Source organism: Equus przewalskii, chromosome 8 (assembly GCF_037783145.1).
Source record: "Equus przewalskii isolate Varuska chromosome 8, EquPr2, whole genome shotgun sequence".
Taxonomy (NCBI): Eukaryota; Metazoa; Chordata; class Mammalia; order Perissodactyla; family Equidae; genus Equus; species Equus przewalskii.
Window position 1 is genome coordinate 47,407,397 of NC_091838.1, and position 18,581 is coordinate 47,425,977.

The 18,581-nt window shown below is 38.8% G+C and overlaps 1 protein-coding gene across 10 annotated transcripts in view; it reads right to left on the minus strand.

Moving 5' to 3' along the window:
- The window catches only part of LOC103564643 (regulator of G-protein signaling 22-like), a 165,397-nt gene that overhangs the window by 135,962 nt on the left and 10,854 nt on the right, over positions 1-18,581 (minus strand). For 7 of the 10 annotated variants that reach the window (XM_070631857.1, XM_070631855.1, XM_070631854.1 and 4 more), the window contains exon 4: positions 17,720-17,923. The exons of 1 other annotated variant lie outside the window; for it this stretch is intronic. In XM_070631857.1, coding sequence (XP_070487958.1) covers positions 17,720-17,923 — 204 coding nt within the window. Of the gene's footprint in view, positions 1-1,585; positions 1,657-1,764; positions 1,794-2,333; positions 2,505-17,719; positions 17,924-18,581 lie in introns of those variants that run through there. 2 more of the 10 variants (XM_070631858.1, XM_070631859.1) reach the window with 2 other exon arrangements.

Below are 18,581 nucleotides of genomic sequence, written 5' to 3' on the forward strand. Positions count from 1 at the left end.
TTATGCTTTAGGCAAAGAAAAATTGGAACTGGCAGAGGGAATATTGGAGGCAGGGATATCAGTTAGGACTACTGCCAAAGTCCAGGCCCAGGGATGAGGGCCTGAAATAAGACAGTAGCTGTGAGGATGGAGAAAAAGATCTGGCTGTGAAAGGAACTTGGGAAATGACTGCACACAGAAGGTGAAGAAAAAGGAAGGAGGGTTCTGGCTTGCATGACTGAATGGCTAGCCATAACATGAACCAAATTAAGAAAAAGAGGGAGAAAAACAAAATGGGGGGGAATAAGTTCAGTTTAGACTGTTCAGGTGATGCAGGGACATCCAGATGATGAAGGTGCCCAATAACCCAATGGATATAGAGTTCTGACATCAGAAGAGGTGTCTGGGCTGGAGGTGTGTAGATCTGGAAGCCCTGTGAAATAAGGGTAGCTGAAACTAGCATAGGAGCAGAGCTCACCCAGAGGAAGCCCGTAGAACAGAATCTTGAAAGGTCAACACTTTCACAGGCAAAGAAAAAGAGAAGCCAGAAAAAGGAACATAAAAATGAAAGATGGGAGAACTGGGAGACAGTGGCATCAAAGACATCAAGAGAAAGAGGTGTGGCGATATCAGGCTGTTATGAGTTCCCAGACAGTTGCAAAGACCTAACGAGGTTAGTAAACTGCTCAAATTTTAAGTGTCATGTTGGTGAGTGCTCTTCAGAGAGTTTATGCTGGAACTCTATGGAGAAGATTAGGTGGCTCCAGAAATGCTGACCTCCTGCTAGAATGAAGAAAAGTTCATGAAGCAGTTTAAAGAAATTTGCCACTACACAGATTTATACCAAGGCAGCAAGAAGATGGATTGAGTTTCTGACATGCTCTTCATGCCTCTATCTTGGTCTCTCTCTCAGTAGTGGACAAGAGGTCTTAAAGGATGAAAGTGGAAGCTGCTAGCAGATGCAGCATTAGCTCTCTCCTCTCAAAGCCCCTGCTAGATCACGAACTTTTTGAGACTTGTCCTCAGCATCTAGCACCACACTACGAATATAGAGGCACTCAAGTTTGTTGAATAAATAGCCAAAAGCAAATAGGATAATTAGCTAACAAGAGAGAAGTGCTGGAGGACATAAGTAAATAATACAGAGAAGTGGTTAGAGCTCTTGGGATCAAACTCAGACCTCAGTAGGAATTAGGCTCTGCTCCCTCCTGTCTGGCTGTTTAACCTTGGGAAAGTTCCTTAAATACACAGTAGGAATTACAATAGAACCCACCCAAAGCATAGCACTCGCCTAAATGACAACGTTTATAATGTTCTTGACAAAGGACTTATTATTCAACTCTCCAGAAGTCTGTCCTTAAAATATTTAGTACATTTTTAAAGGTATTAAAACTAAAAATTGACCACTTATTATCAATCAATCAATGCCATCTACCAATGTTTACTGCAAACAGGAACTGCACAGCCACATCACAATAAAACCATGGAGATAAAACCTACCCCTCACAGAGTTTAGAGACATTAAACGAGGTCGTTTATGTAAAAGAACCTCAACAGTGAATAGAATCCACCATAAAATTCACTTGGCTCCTTCTTAAAAATGTACCTGTTAAAGAATGTAAAGAAGTCTTGTACTCAGAACCGTTGTTACTAAGCCAAAGCTTCTATTATATTCATCTGGCAAAAAGGAGAAAAGAAAATACACAGCTTTTTTTCTACCATCTATGATTTGCTATTTTTAAAAAGCCAAGGAAAAAAATAAGTAGCCCTCTAAATTGTACTTACAAAATCTTCCTCTGTAATAGCTGGTGGCTCTGAAACAAGATAAAATATTACATTATCTCACTCAAATCTGATTTCCTTTTAAAGTAAATGAAATAATTTGAGACAGCATCCAACCCTGCTTCATGCATGGGAAAGCTCAGTAAAATTTTGGCCCTCTCTTCATTCTCTGCACATGGATTGAATTTTAAGTTGGAATTCAAGGTGGAAGTGGGGAGGAAAGGCCTCTGGATCCAGCTTGGTCACTAATTCACTGTGACCCTGGACTTAACCTTAAAAGATGGAGGCCTCCATTATTCCTGCTGCAAAACGCAGAATTAAGCAAGATAAAATAAGACGGTGCCAAGGAGGCAGTATAAATGGGGGGGCGGGGTGGGGGTGAAATGCGTAATAAAATGCTACGACAGAGCCGAGGGACCAGTTTTTCGAACGCTTGGTAGAGGGGACGCCGGGGCGAGCAGCACAGTCCGGGGGCAGTGCGCGGTCCGGCCGGGCTTCGCCCCGGTCGACGGGAGCGGCGGGCCGCGCGCCCCGGCCCCGGCCCCGGCCCCGTCCCCGCCCCCGCCCCCTACCGGTGGTGAGCCGCCTCTGGGGCATGCCGCCGTCGCCCGCGCCCGGCGCCCGCGCGGGCCGTCAGGGCCCCATGCGCGCGGGCCCAGCGCCCGTCCTCAGGGCCCGGCTCTCCCCGGGAGGGACGCGGACGCGGCCGGCGCGCGGGCCTGGGCTGCGCCGGCCTGTGTGGCCCCCGCCTCGCCCGAGTTGCTATGGAGCTTCGACAATGCGACCAGCGGGCGGCCCCGGGCCTGGGCGCGGCGCCCGAGGCCAGCGCGGTCACGCGCCTTTCGGGGCCCCTGGGCCGAGGAAGGGACACGCGGGCCGCCCCAGCCTGTCCTCCTCCGGGCCAGGGGCGTGAGCCGCCGCCAACGGCTGGGGGACCACGCGCGCCCCGACCCCGGCGCGGCCACCCGGGAGGGCCCCGGAGACGCGCGTCGCCCTTAAAGACCGAACTAGCCGCGGACTCGTTACTGTGGTGACCGCGGCTCAGGCCTGTTCTCCCTCGGCAAGACGGCGCCCGCCCGGGAAATTTGACGCCCCACAGTGAGAAAAGCCCCGCCGGCAAGCCGGTGCGGGAGGGGCCGGGCGAGCTGGTCCTGAGAAGAGAGGAAGAAACGGAAGACGCAGAGTCGGGCCTCAAGAGTTTTCTTGCTATCGATGGAGGACGTTCAACACACAGCTCTTGAGCTCATTCCCAGCTGTATGAAATGCCTGTATCAAGAGTTCAATATTCATGTGCTTTAGGAACCAGATCTTCCCCCACACTTTTGCTCCAATCGACTAGGACTGCTGCATTTTCAAAATATTTAAGCTTTAAAAATTACCCGAGGCGGCTGTTGACGAGAGAACGATAAATTGAAGATTCCCGTAGTATGTATTCCGGAAAAAGTTATGATGGAAGAGTTTAAGGGAAAAGTGAGATTTGGAAAAAGAAAAATGATACTTCTAATTAGGAAAAAAAAAAATTTAGAAAAGTCATGGCCAACTCAAATTTCCAGCCCAGACCTCTCCCTCTGAGCCTAAGAATCCTAAATCCAATTGCTTGCTGGTACACAGCAGTGGCTCTTCTTTCCAAAGCAAAATGTTTAAAAGGAAATCTACATTTCCCCCATTCCTTATCTTCAAATTGCATCTTCCTCTATAAATCCCATGTTCATCAAGTAACTCAAGCCAGAAATCCCATATTCAGTCAAGCTGGAATCTTCTCTCCACTCCCACTACCTACCTCAGCCTTAGCACAGGCTTCCATTTGGACTGTTTAGAAACTTCCTAACTTGTTCCTCTTCCAATCTTTGCTTCCAGTGGAGTTCCCCTTAAATCCATTCTCCATGCTGAAAGCAAAATAATCTAACTGCAAATCTAACCTACTTAAAACCTTCAGTGGCTCCACATTTGCCTCCTACACTGTAAGCTGTTCCCAGGCTTGCCAGGGGCCTGCAGTCATGTAAATGCTTAAGCAAGCAAGGAGTAAAACAATGGGTGCTTGTATTGCAAGGAACCGTAACACCTGCCTAGTTAGTATATTTATTGCCTTTTCAATATTACATAGGCAAAGACAAAAATAAAACAATAAACTACTACCGTGGCCAAACAAAATCAGAGGGCCAAAGGAGGTCAGGGGAGAGCAGTGGAAAAAAACCGAAAGATAAGAGGAGGTGTGAGAGGACATCATGAAGGGCTTTGCCGGCCCTTGTAAAGGACTTGGGCTTTCATTTTGAGTGAAATGCAACCATAGGCAGTCTTGAAGGGAGAAGTGTCATGATTTTAATTTGAAAAGGTTCACTCTAGGTGCTGTATAGATAATGTAGATGGGCACAAGTAGAAGCAGGCAACGGCTGATGGTGGCTCAGACCAGGCTGGCAACAGTGACAGTTTTGAGAAGGACTCAGATTCTGCATACGTTTTAAAGGTAGAGCCAAGATTTCCTGACAAGTTGGATGTGGGAATGAAACAAAGTAGTTGAGATAACTTGAAGGATTTTGGCATGAACAACTGGAAGGATGGAGTTGCCATCATCGGAGATGGCGAAAGCTGTGAGTGGACCACACTGTGGGGAGAGTTTAAGTCTATTAGCCATCCAAGTGAAGATTTTCAGTTTGCAACTGATAAAGGGGCCTGGAATTTGGGAGATATAAATTTGAGAGTCGACATATAAATAGTCTTTTTAGGCATTTGCTTGTGCTGTTTCTGCCACTAGGAAGGCCCTTCTGGCCTTTATCAGGCAAAATTTTCTCATTCTTCACTACTATACTCAGCTTGGGTGTCTTTAGTATACTTTCCCATGAATTCCATTCATTGGATTCTCCTCTTGCTCCTGTATACCTGGTACAAACTCATATCTGAAAATTATATTAATATTACAGTAATTTGTACAGGGAGGTGCACCATCCCTCCTCACTGTCACCCACCAAACAGTAAACCGGAGATTGAAGGAGATATACTTTATCTTATCCCCCACCCCCAACTCCAGACCCTCTGCTGAGTGCCTACCACTCAGTACATATTTGTTGAAATATCTTCTCTCCATTGCAATCATTCTGCACTGTGCCCTTCTCACAGAAAAGATTTATCCCTGTTTTAGATAACTATACTGGGGCCGGCCCCGTGGCCAAGTGGTTAAGTTTGCGCGCTCCGCTGCAGCGGCCCAGGGTTTTACTGGTTCAGATCCTGGGTGCAGACATGGCACCACTCATCAGGCCATGCTGAGGTGGCATCCCATGTGCCACAACTAGAGGGACCCACAATTAAAATATACAACTATGTACCAGGGGGATTTTGGGAGAAAAAGCAGAAAGAAAAAAAAAATGATTGGCAACAGTTGTTAGCTCAGGTGCCAATCTTTTAAAAAAAAAGATAACTATACCAATAAAAAGTCAATAATTGAACATTAAGGCCAATTGAAATTGGCGAACACTTAGTGCACACTTACTATGAGCCTCTAGTAATAAGCCTAAGAGATTGGTATTATTATTCTCAACAGTTTAGGAAACTGAGACTTACGGAGGTGAGATAATTTGCTCAAAGACAAACAGCTTAAAAGTGTTGAAGCCACAAGCTGATCCAGGTCTGTCTGATCCAAAGCCTTTCTCTTGAACAACCATGCCGTGCAGGCTGTCTCTAAAAATCATCTCATGAGATTTAAAAAACAACACAAGAACCACAAAGATGGTAACTTGAACCCAAATGCATGGATTATAAACTATTCTAATGTTTTGGTGATTTTATTTTGGGGGTAACAACTTTATTGAGATGTAATTCATACATCATATAATTCACCTCTTTAAAGTATATAGTTCAATGGTTTTTAGTAGATTCAGAGTTGTGCTACTATCACCAGAATCAATTTTAGAACATTTTTATCACCTCAAAGAAACTCCATACTTAGCTATCATGTCCTATTCCCACCTCCCACCTACCTAAACAACCACTAAGCTACATTCTGTCTCTATTTCCCTATTCTGAACATTCCACAAAGATGGAATCACATCACATGTTGGTCTTTTGTGACTGGTTTCTTTCACTTAGCATAAGGCTTTTAAGATTCATCCATGTTGTAGCATGAATCAGTACTTCATTCTTTTTTTATTACTAAGTAATATTCCATTGTATGGATATACCATGATTTATCCATTCATCAGTTGATAGACATTTGGGTTGTTTGTACTTTTGGCTATTATGAATAATACGGCTATGAATATTCATGTACAAGTTTTTGTGTGGACATATGTTTTCATTTCTCTTGGCTATATACCTAGGAGTGGAATTCCTGGGTCAAAAGGTAATCCTATGTTTAATTGTTTGGCAACTCTATGCTTAACTTTTTGAAGAACTGCCAGACTATTTTCCAAATTGGCTAACCCATTTTATATTAATTAGCACCAGAAGTGGATGAGGCTTCTGAATTCCCCACATCCTCACTAACACTTGTTACCATCTAACTTTTTTATTACAGCCATTCTACTGGGTGTAAAGTGGTTATCTCTTTGTGGTTTTAATTTGCATTTCCCTGATGACTAGATTTTCCTTTTAAAACATTTTATTCTGTCTCTGCCTCCAAACTAACTAGTTTTTCCAAAAAAGCCTTTTTCTACAACTAGTCTATATCATTGTTGAAAACCAATGCAGTTCAAAACCAAAAGTTAATAATGGGAAATATATCTACATATATTTATAAGGAATTAAGTTTCTATTTATTCTCTTCTGGTTCTGAACATTATTGTTAGCAAATATGAAGGATGTGTTTGAATGGCCTTACTTAAATACACACTTTGTAGTATTCCTGCAATTCAATCTGGGGAGCCCTGGAGAGCATCTCAGACAGTCTGCCTGGAAACCAACCAAAACGGTGATAGAATGAGAAACCAACATAACCATGGAATAGGACAGAGGTGATATCATGTTAAGCTGCTGTGGACAAAGAACAATAATCAGGTTTCAAATATGAGCCCCAAACCAAATGTCACAAGGGCTAACCTAAACTGCAAGGATTAATTTGCATTAGGGCTGCTCCATGTACCCTGCTCAGGGTGAGAAACAGCAGACACTTATTTAATGATTCTCCCAAGTACTGCTGGAGAAACGGCTAGCATGTATATGGGTATATACCTCCTTGACAATCAAGAGCAAAATTTCAAGCATTCTACCTGTTTAATGATTTAAAAGTACCAGTCCTTCCTTGGTTTTTGTGTGGTAGGGTCCAACTTAAGCCTAGTTCTAAACTTTTCTGAGTGTGAACAGGAATAGCACCAAAGGCCAAATTCATATCACTATTGTGATTTTAATTTTTGTTGGTAATATTTTATATGGCTGAGAGTCTGAAGATTCACATGGACAATGGCCAGACCATATACAACAATAGAACTCTCACTCATAACCTCTGCAGTAACCAGACTTGGAAGCCAATCCACATCCTCTGCAGCAATAGGCCCAGAATGGTCGGGACTTGGTCAGTAACCAGCAGTTTCCCTAATTTTTGTCCCCACTTCCAACTCAGGACCAACCAGAGAAAACCAAATACGCTTCCCAAACCAATCACATAGGATGCCCATTCAATTCTAATTAGCCCGCTTCCAGCTTCCCCATGCCAACAACCTCCCATCGGACCATACCTGAAGTCTTCCCTGCTTTTCACTATACAGCTTTCCTGTTCTCTTGCCTGCCCTTTAGTCTGTGCCAAATGCAAGCGATGGTGGCCAATTTCCTTCCTATAGCAAGCTCTGAATAAATAGCCTTTACTTGCTCTTATTTGGGTTGTTTTCATTTATTTCCACATAGCTAAACTATATTTTTAATTTTTACACATAGATGAATCAGAATGACATGACAATGAAGTAGAATGTTTTTCCTAGGAGCCGGATGGCAACTCAACATCTAATGATGGATGATACCATCCCCCACTCCAATCCCTAAAGTAACTGGAGTTGTGGCAAGGAGATCAGAAACAAGGTTATAAAATTTATATATTGTTTATTTCCATTCTTTTTTTGATAATCATGATTATCTTTTCTTTTTGTGAAATTACATATCTTATCTATATTAGGTAACAGCTACACATATCCATATCACATTTAAGTAGAAAACAACATTTTTTCTATTTCCTAACAGTTCATAATTTTTTGAAGGAACATAATTAGTTTAATGCATTCATTAGTCAGGTTTTCTTTTCCTTTTTCTCCCCTAACCCCCCCGTACATAGTTGTATATTTTAGTTGTGGGTCCTTCCAGTTGTGGTGTGTGGGACGCCGCCTCAACATGGCCTGATGAACATTGCCATGTCCATGCCCAGGATCTGAACTGGTGAAACCCTGGGCCGCTGAAGCGGAGCGCATGAACTTAACCACTCAGCCACGGGACCAGCCACATGTCACTTTCTTAATTTATCCAAGATAACTACTATCTGGATGTGCTGGTTTAGATTTATTCCAATTGTCAATATATTCCATGCCATTACTTTGTTTCTTGCACAAACTGATGAGATAATTCAATTTTTAACCCTTCCCTAGTTAAAGTTGTAAAAATCTAATATTGCTCTAAGATGTTGCAATTTTTACAAGTAGAGAATGTGTTTCTTTTTCTCCTCCTTCTCCTGTTTTGCTTCCTCTCCTCTCCTACATTTTTTTAAAAATGAATTTGAGCTCTAAGGGATTTTTTGACCTGTGTTGGTCTCTCCTGTAGCTCCAGCACCTAGAACAAAGCCTGGTAAGTGTTCAATTAATATGTGTTAAGTGAATGAGCTATATTTTATGAAGAAATAAAGATTATATTATTGAAAGTTATAAAACAATGAGATACCACTACACATCTTTTCAAATGGCCAAAATCTGGAACACTGACAACACCAAATGCTGGCAAGGATGTGGAGCAACAGGGAATCTCATTCATTGCTTATGGGGACGCAAAATGACACAGCTACTTTGGAAGACAGTTTGATGGTTTCTTACAAACCTAAATATACTCTTACCATGCAATCCAACAATCACACTCCTTAGTATTTACCCAAAGGAGTTGAAAACTTATGTCCACACAAAAAGTTGCACATGGATATTTATAGCAGCTTTATTCATAATTGCCAAAACTTGGAAGCAACTAAAATGCCCTTCAGTGGATGAATGGATAAACTGTGGTACATTCAGACAATGGAATATTATTCAGCACTAAAAAAGAGAAAAAGCTATCAAGCTAGGAAAAGATAAGGAGGAAACTTAAATGCATATTATTAAGTGAAAAGCCAATCTAAAAGGGTTATATACTATATGATTCCAACTATATGACATCATGGACAAGGCAAAACTATGGAGACAGTAAAGAGATCACTGGTTGCCAGGAGTTGGGATGGGGGGAGGGATGAACAGGCTGAATACAGAGGATTTTTAGGGCAGTGATACTACTCAGTATGATATTATAATGGTGGACGTATGTCACTATACATTTGTCCAAACTCATAGAATGTATAACAACAAGAGTGAACCCTAAGATAAACTATGGACTTTGGTTGATTATGATGTGTCAATGTATGTTCAAAGCTTTGCTGCCACAGGACAAGGCACTACTCATGTTAGTGTGAGCGGGCAGAAAGCCAAGACTGGAGTCAAACAGTTACTACTTTAACCCTAGTCCTAAATTCACTGGTGTGAGACAAACACATTTTTAAGGTCCTCTAAGTCTCATATTGGAAAAAATGCAAATAATATTGGTATCATCCTCATAGCATTGCTCTTAATATAATGAGATAATGTCTAAGACACATAGTTCACTTCCTGGCCAAATTAAATATTAGCCACCAACAATAAAGATCCATAAATATTTTAAATTGGGGTCACTGTCTCAGGATTCCACAGCCCTTTTAGTCAACATTTACTAGGTCTCTATATGATTACAGTAGTAGACACTGGAGCACTAGAGAGAGGTAAGAAAGGGCAGTCCCTGCTCTTGGGATATTTACACTCCTCATGAAATAATTCAAGAGCATTTACAAAGTAGCTTGAAAATGAGCGCAAATTATCCTCTGTATCAGTATATAAGGAGAGAGACATCAGTGTAGACTTCCCTGGCAGCAGAGAATAAGAAAAAAGGCCTTTCATGTCAGCAGCCTTGACACCTCTTTATTTTTAACAATGATACAGAAGAACTGTTTGACTGAGGAGTTTCCTCTCTGCTCCCATTGCACCCCATGTATACCTGACCCAAGCTGGGCATAGCAGAGGTGACTGGGAAGACATTTGCCAAACACTGAACTTCTGTTTAGTGTTTAGGCACTAGACTAAGAACTGGGGCCAGCCACAGGTCAGAGGATTTCACTGCCTAATGAGGAAAACAAAAGTTCTGATAAATGCTGTGATGATACAGAGACAAAGGGGCTCTGGAGAGTGACATAAGCAGCTACGGGTAGAAGAAGGTGATCAGTCCGGGTGTCTACTCAGCAGAATCTTAAAAGGCAAGTAGGGGGGCCGGCCCAGTGGCTTAGTGGTTAAGTTCACGTGCTGTGCTTCAGCAGCCCCGGGTCTGCAAGTTCAGATCCCGGGCGCAGACCTAGCACCGCTGTCAAGCCACACTTGGCAGCATCCCACATAAAACAGAGAAAGATTGGCACAGATTTTAGCTCAGGGCCAATCTTCCTCACACACACACACACAAAAGGCAAGTAGGAGTGAGGCCATAGGGAAGGGAGAGAATGACATTCTGAGGGAGAATGTAGCATTGGCAGACTCCGAGTACCTGGAGGGTGGGAGCAAAGGGAGGATGAAGGGGGTGGTGTTTCAATGTTAGCTCTCTCAAAAGCAAATAACTATATTTGAAGTTGCCTATGATATCAGAAGAAAAAGTAAAGTTGAGATTTGGATAAAATTTGTATCATATAACAACCAATAATTATTAATTCAGCAACTCAATGAAGATTTTAAACTAATGAGACACACTCAGATTTGTACTTCAGTAAGATCACCCAGATCATAATTTGTTTGTTCTTAACCCCTGACTTTATTATAATTAAAATATTTATTTTAAATATATGATTATTCAGCTTTTATCAGGTGACACTCAATTACGCTTCAAGCCATTGATATTTGCCGAAAGGCATGAAAACATTCAAGAAACAAAACTACATCAGTTATAAGATTAACAAGTTCTGGGGACCTAATGTACAGCATGGTGATTATAGCTCATACTCCTGTATTATATACTTGAAAGTTGCTAAGACAGTAGATCTTAAATGTTCTCAGCACAAAAAAAAAGACACAGTAATTATGTGATGGGATGGAGGTATTAGCTAATTCTTTGGTGGTAATCATTTTGCAATATATAAAAGTGTATCAAATCAACACATAGTACAACTTAAACTTACAGAAAAAAGTTATATGTGAATAATATCTCAATAAAGCTGGGAAAAAAAAAGAAAATTACATTTCTTCCTTTAATATAAGTACTATGTCTTAAACATTTATTTCCCTCTTTTGAATGCCAACACAAAAAAATGTAAATATCTTTGCCACCCTAGCACATAAAAATTTGAATGTCATATTGTTTATTTTCTGCATGTAATTATATACCACTTAATCATCAAGTGATGCATATTTCACCTCTAAAGGCCAATATCCTCTGCCCCTAAACACCTAACATATGTGTGTGTGTACATACACATATACATAGATACATATTTTCATTCTCATTCAACATATCATTATCATATTCATACCATTATGATTCATTGTCATATCAGATGACAATCATTAATTCAGCAATTCAATTAATACTTGCTGCATTATCCATCATGCATAAGACACTCTACTAAAGGAGGGAGAGAGGTGAGTAAAACAGTTCTGCTCTTAAGGAACTTGCTAATGGCAGAAGACAAGTAAAGAATTTAATACAAATAAGACATGCCAGAAATACCACAAGAAAGGTATAAATAGACACTAGATTCAAAGAAGGTATAAATTTCATCTTGTTGGAGAGATCAGCAAATGATTCATGGAAAGAATTTAAGGATTAGCTGGATTTGATGGGATTTAGTATGGCACGAGAGAAAGGAAGTGGGAGAAAGCACAGGGCAAGTTTAGAAAACAGTAAGGAGGCTAGTTTGGCTGGAACAAAGTGTACAGAATGGAATGGTGGGAGAGATTGCTAGAAAGTTAGGACCATTAAGAGATCTAAATTCTGCTACATTTTTAATAGGAAGCAACGTAACTGGAGCCACATTTTGGTACAAATAATCTGGCAATAGATATTTAGGACAGATTCAGATGGGAGAAAGTAAAAGCAAAGAGACCCGTTAGGAGGTATTTACAGAATCTAGGCAGGATGTGATTGAGACCTGAACTAAGTACCATCTTTCTGCAGAAATGAGAATACCAGAGGGAAATAATTGGTAGCGTACCACCACCATTCATAACCAGCACTCACCTCCATGTTTCCACCACTCGTGCTCCTTCCATTCCTCTGGCTCCACTCTTGGTGATGAGGGAGCCAGGAGGGCAGATGGCCAAGGCACAGACCTGGCCACCAACAAGGTGTTCTGTCAAAAGTCACCCCAGAAAATAGTGCACTCTTGCAAGTCAGCTAAAATATTTTAATTAGCAACTCCGAGTAATAACTATTACGAAAATTTATTCTATATATACTTTAAAAATTAAGTCAAGGAACATTTCCCCTATCTGGCAATATCATAGTACATCAATATTAAACATATAAAAACTAAATTTAGGGGCCGCCCAGTGGTGCAGCGGTTAAGTTCACACATTCCGCTTCTCGGCGACCTGTGGTTCCCCTGTTCGGATCCAGGGTGCGGACATGGCACTGCTTCGCTCGCACGCCATGCTGTGGCAGGCATCCCACATGTAAAGTAGAGGAAGATGACCATGGATGTTAGCTCAGGGCCAGCCTTCCTCAGCAAAAAGAGGAAGACTGGCAGTAGTTAGCACAGGGCTAATCTTCCACAAAAAAAACCCTAGACTTATTTTTTTGAAGAATAGCCAAAATCACTATAAGTGAGTCTTTGGTGCCCCCTTGTGGAAGGTTTAGTGTGAGCTTTGAAATATTACCCTCCTCCACACAGAAACATAAGGACTATTTCTCTCTTTTACATTGAAAACATTTGCTATAGATGTTACACTATTTTTAAGAGACACAATTTAAAATAAGGCCATATAAATAACTTAATGCAAACAAGGAACATAAAAGATAAAATGTTGAAAATGTTCAGTAAATTCTTGTGTCATAAATTGGCAACAATTTTGCTTTTTGTCATAAATTAAGCAAAGGTAATGGAAAAATTTAGCTTTACACAGTGCTAAGTAAGTATCAAAAATGTTTTCTCAACAGCAGTTCTACCTTTAAATTATTGCTAAGAAACCTATAATATGGCTTTATTAAGTATTTAAACAGCTGGAACAAATTTAAATATCCATATTTGTGCCCATAGAAACGCTAGTATAAAATGATCAGAGAACTCTTAAACTGTTGTCTCTCTTTATATTACTTATCGCAAGTTTCTGACCATTTTTTTTCCAAACTAGGAAGTCAGAAATAGGAAATACCTGTCCTTCATGGAAACAAGTGGAAGTCAAATAGAAAAAATATTCCTGGCCCATTAGTTAGCAAGGATGTCAAAGGGGCAGACCACAGGGGGAAAAGAAAGAGAAGTTCTTATCTCAAATCAGTAGAAGGTAAAGCATTTATTGGCTTTCCCCAGAATCAACATTCATTCTTATGTCCTTACTAAAAAGTGAAACAAAATATAAAAATAAAATGCCAAATTTAATCATCTCTCTTTTTTAGACTCTTCTTGGGAACACAGAGCAGACTCATCAATAAGTGTTGGTAAACTTTTTCTTATTACTTTCTCTCACCCCATAATAAGAACCTGTAAGAGTGTAGTAATTACCGGAATGTGATAATACTTATTTTTGTTTTCATGCCTTGTGTCTTTAGATTATAAAGACCTTGGGACTGGAGCAGTGGCCTTTCTCTTGAACTGAGCTCTCAGATTATAGCATATTCATGAAACTCATTTAGTTTTCCAAATGATAAAGTTGTTTAAACCACTCATGAGCTAAAGAACTACTCTGTTCAGGCAGAATTGTTCTAAATTAGAATTATTTTTTTCCTGGTATACCAATAGGTTTTTCTTAAATGGCAAAACAATCTCCCATTTAAGACACGGTAATTATATGCACATTGAATTTATCAACAGGGGTTCTGCAAAGAGTTTTGTCATGTACAAGTAGCAGACTACCTCTGCTAGAATCCTGGCTCCCCTCACTTGCTGTCTGTATGATCTCAGATTATCTAACCTGATTTTTGGTTTCCTGACATATAAAAGGAATAAGATAATAACTGCCTCATAGAGTCACCGTGAAGAATAAATGAGTTAACACATGTAAAGGATTTAGAACAGTGCTTATACATAGCAAATGCTCAATTCATGGTTGGTTGAATTTTTTTTTCAACCAGACATTTTTTTACAAGCAAGTTAGAAGTTGACTTTATAGTTTCATTCAGCATAATGCTAATGATATATCAAGGTCATATTTTCTATCCCCACAAATGCTATTTTGTTTTATTCTATTCACATTCAGCCAAATATGTAGTAACACAGATTGGTGTAACAAGGTTTCAAGAGTGATTTCACGATACATCATCTCTTTGAATTTCTCTTAATTATAGGTAAAATAGGCTCAGAATCAATAAGTGACTTGCATAAGGACACAGCTGGTAAGCAGTTCAAGATACCAACCCAGGCTTTTGACTCCTAGCCTAGTGCTCCTTCCATTACACTTTATCTAGTTGTAACAGAAATCAACTAAGAGAATGAGTAAACCAAACAAATCCACTGATTACATGTTAAAAGCAAGTTAAGCAATCCTTTAGATCCTACTTTTTTGTATAATGAAACATTAATCACTGAAATCAAATATTAAGAAACTAACAAATTATTAGGATAGAATTATAATGGTTTACTTGGATAAAAATTACTAGTAGCACTAAAAAAATCTATTCATTTAATAAATATTTATTGAGCACCTTCTACTTGCCTGGCATTAGGCTAGGTGCTGGGATCCAACAGTATCTAATCAAACATGATATACTCCAGGCCTTCGCAGAGCTTACAGTCTTATAGGGAAAGAAAATTAAACAAGCAATATAAATAAAGTGAACTAAGTGCCATGACAGAGTAAGTACAGGATGCTATGGGAGAAGATAGCTAGAGTAACTGCTCCAGTCACTTACTATACTACACAATAATTTACAATAATTAGGACAATGTTGGTTATTTTCTGGATAGCTGGAACTTTGGTTTAATAAAGTTGTTCATGAATACTGTATGATTTTCTTCCAGTTAACCTACATACCTCTTGACCTCATCACAAATATAAAACCTATCACTAAGAAGCTTTCCTTTTGAATTTCTACTCTGATCTTTTTTCTTCAGAAAGTTTTATTATAAAATCATTAAAATATAAGGTATTAAGTCCTTATACTATTTCATTCACAACTGCTTGATCATAATACTCAAATCCCAATTAAAAACAGAGATATAAAAGATTCGAATTTCCATTGTTAACTGTACCTGCAGTAGAAAGGAATACACATAGCTTATTGATTTCTAAAACCAAATGTGGTAAAATTTACTTCTTCACCACCAGAGTGAACTAAAATATTACATCCTAATAGAGTGGGTAACCACAAGATGACAAATGTGATCACACTGCGAAGGCATTCTGACTGCAATACACATGACAATGACAACGTGCCTCATAATGGACTGGAAATAGGATTCCAGATTCCTACATTTGCACTACTGACAATTTCATGTGTAAAAAGGTAAAAGAAATGCTTATCTTTCCTTTTCCATTATTCTGTAATAAAATAATAAAATTTCATAATATCAGGAAATGTAAACATTTAAAATTATATAGAATAGACAATCTCGCATTTCATTTTTAAAAAACATATCATGGAACTGAATCTGTGATTTTTAAGACCTAAAAAGTCACTTATGGAATGGCATTTAGGCCAGGCAGAAATCAAGAACATAGAATAGCAAAGGTGTTCACATGACAGAAGAAGATATGATCTGATCTAAGCCACAGGAAGGGAGGCCAAAGACAAATAGTTTGGATTAAATCAAAGAGTTGAATTCACAAATTAAGAAAATCAAGACTGCGAATAAGTTTCCTAAGGACAGAGAAACTTCTCTGATGGAGGAAAAAAGTTAAGCCTTAATTGAACAATTAATAAGCGTATTGATCCTGATGTGGAAGATATCTCAGGAAATTAAATAGACATTAAGAACTAAACATGGTTAGAATCAAATAAGTCAGAAAATGTGATATAAAATTTATGGACTGTGTAACTTATTAAATATAACTAACAATTTACTCATTTATATTTAGGCTCCAAAAATTCTTTATGGAATTACAAAGGATACGGGTAAAATTTAATACGTAGCAGTTAATCAAAATTTTTTAGTGAGTTAAATGACAAACTAAAATTTAAGGGAAATTTTTCTAAATATATCTACATCTAATCCACACTTTAAAATTGTCTTATTAAAATAATATATAAGAAGAGTGACATTTTAAATCTATGTGTATAGTGTGTACACAGACATATGCACACATCAGTTACCTAAACACAAAGAAATTATGAAACTATCTTCAAATTTTCCCCTGGTTTTAGTAATTTGTTCAACAATAGAACTTCTCTCTTTCTTGTTGCTCTTCTATAAATGGAACATGCAACCTCAAATCATTTTTGGAAAGAGGTACATTATAAACAATTTAGTAAATTTTATTTAAAAAAACCACCTTTCTCAACCAGCCCAAATATGTCACAATATTGCTACCCAAGCTAGACTAAACAAATGAAATCTGTGACTATAAGTCTGGACTTTTAAGAAGTACTTACATGAAATGCGTGACTTAGGAGGGTTTATTAACTAAGACTCCCATTGTAAATAACCACATATGTCTAATAAGTTACTTTTTACATCCTTAGTTATCAATATTAAGTAAATTTTATTTAACCAGAAGTCTGCCCAAAAATGACACTCATTAAATTAAGATAAAGGTTGAAATTATGGAGTAAATTCAATAGAACTTCTGAAAACATTTTATTTATATTTCATTTCAATCAAATATTCATTTTGCAAATCTATAAGGCCATCTGTCTCAAGTTCAAAATTTGTAATATTATTTGGAAAACTATTTTTAAGAAGTGACTGAAGAACATTTCAACACATAGTGATGAAATGCACAATTTTTAAATGTTACACGAAACAGTTAAATACATATATATGATAACATGGAAAATTCTTTATTTAAAACATAGTTATTAAAATGGGTAAAAGTGACATAGTAAAATAAAATTTTTTCAAAACTCACCACTTTAAAGAAAACATAAAATGACATGGATTATAATATATATACAAAATAGGAAATAAATCATCATCTTTCATTAATGGGAAAATTTGCATGCTTTCAAAATATTCATAATTTTAAGTCAGACAAAACGTTGCTTAGGGGGAATGCTTCTTGTATATTTAAAGTCTCTTTAGAGGCGTTTTAAATTCCGCTTACTCTGGGCACTTCCTGGAAGAGCATCTTTTCTATTTCTTGGCTTTGCTGTTCCTCTACTACACTCTTCAGACCCATGATAAGCACACAAACATAACACACAAAAGTCAAAACCACAGGCTGTGCGGCTACACAGTCCCCTTTTCTTATATGGCTGGTACTTAGCAGGGGATTGGCACCTTGGGCAAGGTTTTAATGCTTCATCAATAAAAAGTGTTTTGGCAACCTGCAGTGAAAGCATACACACTAAATCTTCCAGTTTCATATAGAGAAATTGCTTTATTTCAAACTCTGTAAATATTTATTTCTAATAACTTATGATAAATACTCACCTTAACATATTCTTCCTGTTTACTACTTAAATGAGTAATAGAAGAGCTTGCTATAGGTGTCAAAACTTCTCCCCAAGGAGAAAATGTTGAAACTTGTTCTTTCTGAGAACCTGGTGTCCTAGCCTGAGCTTGTACAGATCTTAAAGCTGATCGATTTAAAACATGGAGCCGAGTGGCAGCATCCTCAACATTTAATATAGCCCCCTGTGGTAAAAGACAAGAGGGGTCAATACCAGGATATCAAGAGTTCCAGGACGGCTTTCTGATGCACATGTGTGATTTAAATATTTGGAAGTGGTTTCACACCACTAGAATTTTCTCCCTAAACCATTCCTTTTTAGAAAAAAAATGTTCTCTCATCTAACATTTAAAAGTTAAGGAAACATAAAAAGAAAAAATTAAAACAATAAATGCTAGCTTTAAGTTTGTACGATTGGTTATTTGCATGAGTAGGCAAACTTTTCCCAAAAAGGGCCAGATAGTATATACTTTACACTTTGCAGGCCAGATAGTCGCAGTTATTCAACTGCTGTTTTAGCAAAAGCAGCTGTAGAAATACATAAATAAAAGAGCAGGGCTGTTTTCCAATAAAACTTACTTTAAAAACACAGGTGATGGACAGGATTTGGCCCATAGACTGGAGTTTGCTAACCCCTGTTTTAAGCCAAGGTCTAAGAAGAGATTGTCCCTGAGCTAACTTCTGTGCCAATTTTCTTCTATTTTCTATGGGGATGCCACCACAACATGACTTGATGAGTGGTGTGTAGGTCCGCACCTGAAGTGGAGCGTGGGAAGTTAACCACTACGCCACCAGGCTGCCGTGAGGTGAATCTTTTCAAAGTTTGCTATGGGGTATCATGGA